Here is a 5,900-nt window from a genome sequence, read left to right on the forward strand (position 1 = left end):
TATATATATATATATATATATATATATATATATATATGAGTTCAGTAAAAATTTAGATTCAGATGAATATGGTACTTAAGTTGAAGCACCAGAATTTAGTACGATATTATCCATACAATTTCAAAGTAAGGTGATTAAAATCAAAATAAGCAACAAGGAGGTAATGCAGTACAATCCTTTCATGCAACTCCATTTAATTGAACAATGCTATCATTACATCAATTTAAATTGATGTAATGATTGCATTGTTCAATTAAATGGAGTTGCGGATATCGTTGTTGCTTATTTTGATACATACATATATATATATATATATATATGTGTGTGTATATGTTCGTGTGGGTGTGTTTATTCCCCAACCATTGGTTGACAACTGATGTTGGTGTTTTTTTGTCCCCGTCAATTAGCGGTTCGGCAACAGAGACCGATAGAATAAGTGCTAGGCTTACAAAAAATAAGTCCTGGGGTCAATTTGTTCAACTAAAAGCAGTGCTCCAGCATGGTTGCAGTCAAATGACTGAAACAAATAAAAGAATAAGAGAAAGAATAAAAACTTACCCACTCCCCAAAATTGCTGGCCTTGTACCAAAATTTGGAACCATTATTATTATTATTGTTGTTGTTGTTAATGTAAAAAGGAGAGTTTTATATATGTAATTTATTTCATCTGTTATTGTTTCTGTTATCATCCAGGCATTATTTATCAAGGAAAAAAAAACACCTTCAAATCATAATTTCAAGAAGTATTATTTTAATTCTGAAGAATTATCAATAAAATCAAATAAATGCTAATTAGTTACTTTGTTGAGAAGTATTTTCATTGGCTGCCTAGTTACTCACATACAAGATAACAAATACATGTGACAAAAGAATTTGAACCAGAGATAGTATATATATATATATAGGTTATGACGCTAAGGCCACATTACACACACATACACACACACGAAAAGCTAGTTATAAATTGGAAGCTATTCTCAGTTAAAGGACCTGAGGTGGGATTAGATTGCAAGAATAATATTACATTATGCATTTATTTTAATTTATAATCTCTCTCTGTTTGTGTGTGTGTGCGTGTGTGTGTGTGTGTGTGTGTGTGTGTGTGTGTGTGTCTGTGTTTGTGTGTATATAAGTGTGTGTGTGTAATATATATATAAGTGTGTGTGCATGTGTGTGTGTGTGTGTGTGTGCAAATGTGCATGCATGGCTGTGTGGTAAGAAGCTTGCTTCCCAACCACATGGTTCCGGATTCAGTCCCACTGCATGGCACCTTGGGCAAGTGTCTTCTCCTATAGCCTTGGGCCAACCAAAGCCTTGTGAGTGGATTTGGTAGATGGAAACTGAAACAAGCCCATCGCATACATAAATACATATATGTATATGGCAAACAAGCCCATCACATACATACATACATACATACATATATATATATATATATATATATATATATATATATTTGTGTGTCTGTGTTTGTCCACCCACCATCACTTGACAGCTGATGTTGGTGTATTTACATCCCAGTAGCTTAACGGTTCGGCAAAAGAGAGTGATAGAATAAGTAGTAGGCTTACAAAGAATGTGTCCTGGGGTTGATTTGTTTGACTAAAGGCGGTACTCCAGCATGGCCGCAGTCAAACGACTAAAACAAGTAAAAGAATAAAAGAATACACTCTTGAATAATGGAGATGGTTAAAGAAAAGGTAGAGAAAGAAGACATATTAAAGGATATCTAATATACAATGAGAGAGAGAGGGAGTCAGAGAGAGAGAGAGAGAGAGAGAGAGAGAGAGAGAGAGAGAGAAAAGAAAGAGAATATAATGACAGTGCAAAAGAGGAAAGAAAAAGGAAGAAGAATCATACAAAGTGACATACTGAGAGAGAATTAAGTATGTATGCCATACAAGATGAGCAGTGTGTGTGTAGGCTGGGGGTGGGAGCGGAATTGTGTATATATATATATATATATATATTGTGTGTACATACATACATACACACACACACATATATATATATATGTATTCCACTAAAAAGCAATAAAAAACAGACAGACATACTGACCTCCCTACCTACATTCAGAGCATATGCAGGAGGTGCGGTGATGACAAACATACTCTCACCTTTCCCTCCCTGCCTCCCGTGAAACTTACCTTGGTGTCATGAACTAGGTTAAACCCTGCAGCATGACACTACACTGTCATTAAACTGACAACAACAACAACGACAACAACAACAATAATAATTTTCATCATCATCATCATCACCACTCACAGCAGCCTATCTTCTAACACATGACCTGCTAGAAATAACAACCAAATCTCCAATCTTAAAACAACAAACACATTGGATAATGGTAGTTCAAGATAAATGGGAGTACTTGAAAGAAAGTGCCCCCCACCTCCCGGAATGGACAGGATTGTCATAACTGGATTGGCTTTAATTATATAGGCTTGCCTGATCAGGTTTCATGAGAAGTTGAAAAGATCATCAGCAATAGATCCTTTGGTGATCACTTGACTTGAAGAAATACCAGCCAAATTTCCCTCAAATGACATGTGATCATCACAAAAGAGTCATTAACCGATGACCTGCTAGAAATAGCAACAAAATCTCCAGTTTTAAAACAACAAGCACACATTGGTTAATGTAGTCCAAGACAAATGGAGTATGAAAGACAAAAAAAAAAAAACGTAAATGACTGGATTGACATAACTGGATTGCCTTTAATTATATATGCCCACTTGATCAGATTTTACCTGGAGTTAAAGACATCATCAACAATAGGTACTTTGGTGATCAATTGACTTGAAGAAATAACTGCCAAATTTCCCTCAAATGTCACAAAGGACTCATTAGATAATGTATTCAAAGCACATTATAACAGTATGGTCATGGGTGGACCATCTTTAATCAGGGCAGATTTAGGAGCAAAAAAACAAGAATAGTTCCTTTTCTTTCTTACAATCTTTTGTCTTTTACTTGTTTCAGTCACTGGATTGTGACCGTGCTGGGACAGCACTTTGAAGGATTTAGTCAAATAAATTAGCTCTTGTACTTATTTTATTCCATGCCTGGTACTTATTGTATCGGTCTCTTTCTGCTGAACCGCTATGTTAGAGGGACATAAACAAATCAATACTGATTGTCAAGCAGTGGTGGGAGACAAACACAAACACACACACACACACATATGTATATACACACACAATGAGCTTCTTTCAGTCTCTGTCTACTAATTCAATTCAAAAGGCTTTGGTTAGTCTGGGGCTATAGTAGAGGACATTTGCCCAAGGTGTCATGCTGTAAAACTGAACGCAATGCCATATATTTGAGAAGCAAACTTCTTACTACATAGCCATGCTCACATCTACTCATGCCTGCGTCTATTATATGCCTATGTTTTCATCACTTTAGCCTTAGTTACTTTATATTTGTTACTACTGCAACCATCCTTATCACCAACTAACATCCACATTTTCATGCTTGTATGGGTCAGACAGTGTTTGTTGAGGCAGATTTTCCTATGGCCACATGCCTTTCCTGTTGTCAATCCTCCCCTGCTTTCCCATATCCAGGCATGTTTTTCACAGAAGACTGGAAATGAAAAATTTCACTTGTATGATGATGACACTTACTTAAAAAGCATCATATGATGTTTAGACAAGGGTACACACACTAACAAAAGAGCACACACACACATATATGATGGGCTTCTTTTAGTTTCCATCTACTAAATCTACTCACATGTTCTAGGTTGACTCAGAGCTATAATAGAGCTATAGCAGAAGAAACTTGCCCAAGGTGTCGTGTAGTAGGACTGAACTGAAGACCATATGGTTGAGAAGCCAGCTTCTTAACTGCATGGCCGTGCCTGCACTTCACACTCAACCATAAAAAATGTGGAAGGCCACACTGAACAATGTAGCACTAAATATACTAAATATAAAAGAGAGGAGCATCACAAGAACATCTTTGACTATAGTTTGGTTCAATCAGGACTGAACTGGGGCAAAACAAAAAACAACAGCAACACATATCCAATCTTCATTTGAAACTAGGTTGTTACATAGCCAGTATGGCAACCAAGGCATAAGAAAATAAAAGCTATCCAGTTAGTTTCACTCATAAACAATGTGCAATCACAGGTCTACAGATACAAACTTTTATCTTTTTATGCTTCTTCAAACTGTTCTTATCAACTTGTTAACTATGTATTATCTTCAACAAAATCCACCAGAAGCACCACTTTCTCTTCTCCTCTCCAGTGCCTCAGTCCCCAACAACATTGCCCAATCCTCCTTTATAGAACTGTACCCTTCTGGAATTTTCTCCTCGCCCAGAAGTTTAAACTGAACATCAACAACCTCAATCTCACCAGCCTGGAATGGCTTCTAAATATCACAGTTGCCCCGTCTCATCCTCTGACTCATTATAAAAGTCAAGATCATTATGGTTATTTAGCCTCATATCAACCTTTGTCACACAGACTTGTGATCAAAAGTATTCTAGTGATGATCATCATGTCTGCAGACAATTTCTATTGGATTACATTATTCAGTATGTCCTTTCTCTCTTGGAAGATGGCAGAGTGTAATCTGAGAGAGAGTTAGCCGCTAAGTCATGTAGGTCAAACAGTCACATTGAGACTGCCCCACTGTCGAAAAATGCCAAGTTTGCTGCAAGTAAAATCCATGAATATATGAACAAAAGGGAAGCTGCAAAGTGATTTAGTTACACAAATATATGTATGATGATGATGCACCTTGAAAGTTTAAAATATTGAAGGGAATACTGAGAAATGTATCACTGGACGATGATAACAATTTTGATTCATGCTGAGATGTGTCATGAAGTTTGAAGGAGCAGAATTTGTGATATCAGTAGAAGTCCATGGCATAATGAGTAAATAATCTTATTATAAACTAATTGGTAAAGTTGTTAAGAACATAGAGTAAGGTGCATTGCAGTACATATTCTGGCTCTTTGTGCTCTGAGTTCAAATTTCACCAAGGTCAACTATGCCTTTTCATCATAAAATAAAATAGACTAGGGCAGTGCTTATGGTTCTATAGCTTTTATTAGCATAATTTACCTTTTCAGGAGATGGTTGATCTGGAAAGCGTTTAGCACACACTTGAAAGCAGTCTGGGGCTGGTTTACTGCGCTTCACCTCAGGATCATCACTAGAAAGGACAAAATGATGGAACATATTCATTAGCTCTTGATGCTTCTCGGTCTTCCACTTAAATTTCTCTTGACCACTACCAGAAGCAATAGCGATTGGAATATTGTGCTTATATAAATGCTCAACCAGCCTCTTTGCTCCTGAAATACACAAAAAAAGAAACAACATTGTATTAGACCTCTGATGAGATAACATTGGTAGCAGATATCTCAGATATCTCAATAAGGGCTAAAGAAAATTACTGCTTCAGAAACAAACTTAAAATTGGAATCTTCCGATGAAAATGGAAATCTTGCTTAACTCTCTTGAGATACATGGTGTTTTGGTATGTGTAGCCAAAAAGACCAAAGCTTTTTTCTGTAGAGATTGAAATTGATGCATGTAGAAAACAAAGGATAAAGTGCCTAAAACTACTTTATAAGTATGTAAAGCTATAAATTTTATGAAAGCTTATGAACAGTACAATACATCTATCACAATAAGAAAACCTAAAACAACACAATACATACTCTTTTATTTGTTTCAGTCATTTGAGTGCAGCCATGCTGGAGCACCGCCTTTAGTCGAGAAAATCGACACCAGGACTTATTCTATCAGTCTCTTTTGCCGAACCGCTAAGTTACGGGGATGTAAACACACCAGCATCGGTTGTCAAGCGAAGGTGGGGGGACAAACACACATACACACACACACACACACACATATATATATATATATA

The 5,900-nt window shown here is 36.5% G+C and overlaps 1 protein-coding gene across 1 annotated transcript in view; it reads right to left on the reverse strand.

The window, feature by feature from the left end:
* The window catches only part of LOC106877710 (pseudouridine-5'-phosphatase), a 212,391-nt gene that overhangs the window by 52,891 nt on the left and 153,600 nt on the right, over nt 1-5,900 (reverse strand). Inside the window, exon 4 of the mRNA XM_014926666.2 lies at nt 5,090-5,322. Within this exon, the coding sequence (XP_014782152.1) occupies nt 5,090-5,322 (233 nt within the window). The remainder of the gene's footprint in view (nt 1-5,089; nt 5,323-5,900) is intronic.

The sequence above is a fragment of the Octopus bimaculoides genome, chromosome 3 (assembly GCF_001194135.2).
Source record: "Octopus bimaculoides isolate UCB-OBI-ISO-001 chromosome 3, ASM119413v2, whole genome shotgun sequence".
Classification (NCBI taxonomy): domain Eukaryota; kingdom Metazoa; phylum Mollusca; class Cephalopoda; order Octopoda; family Octopodidae; genus Octopus; species Octopus bimaculoides.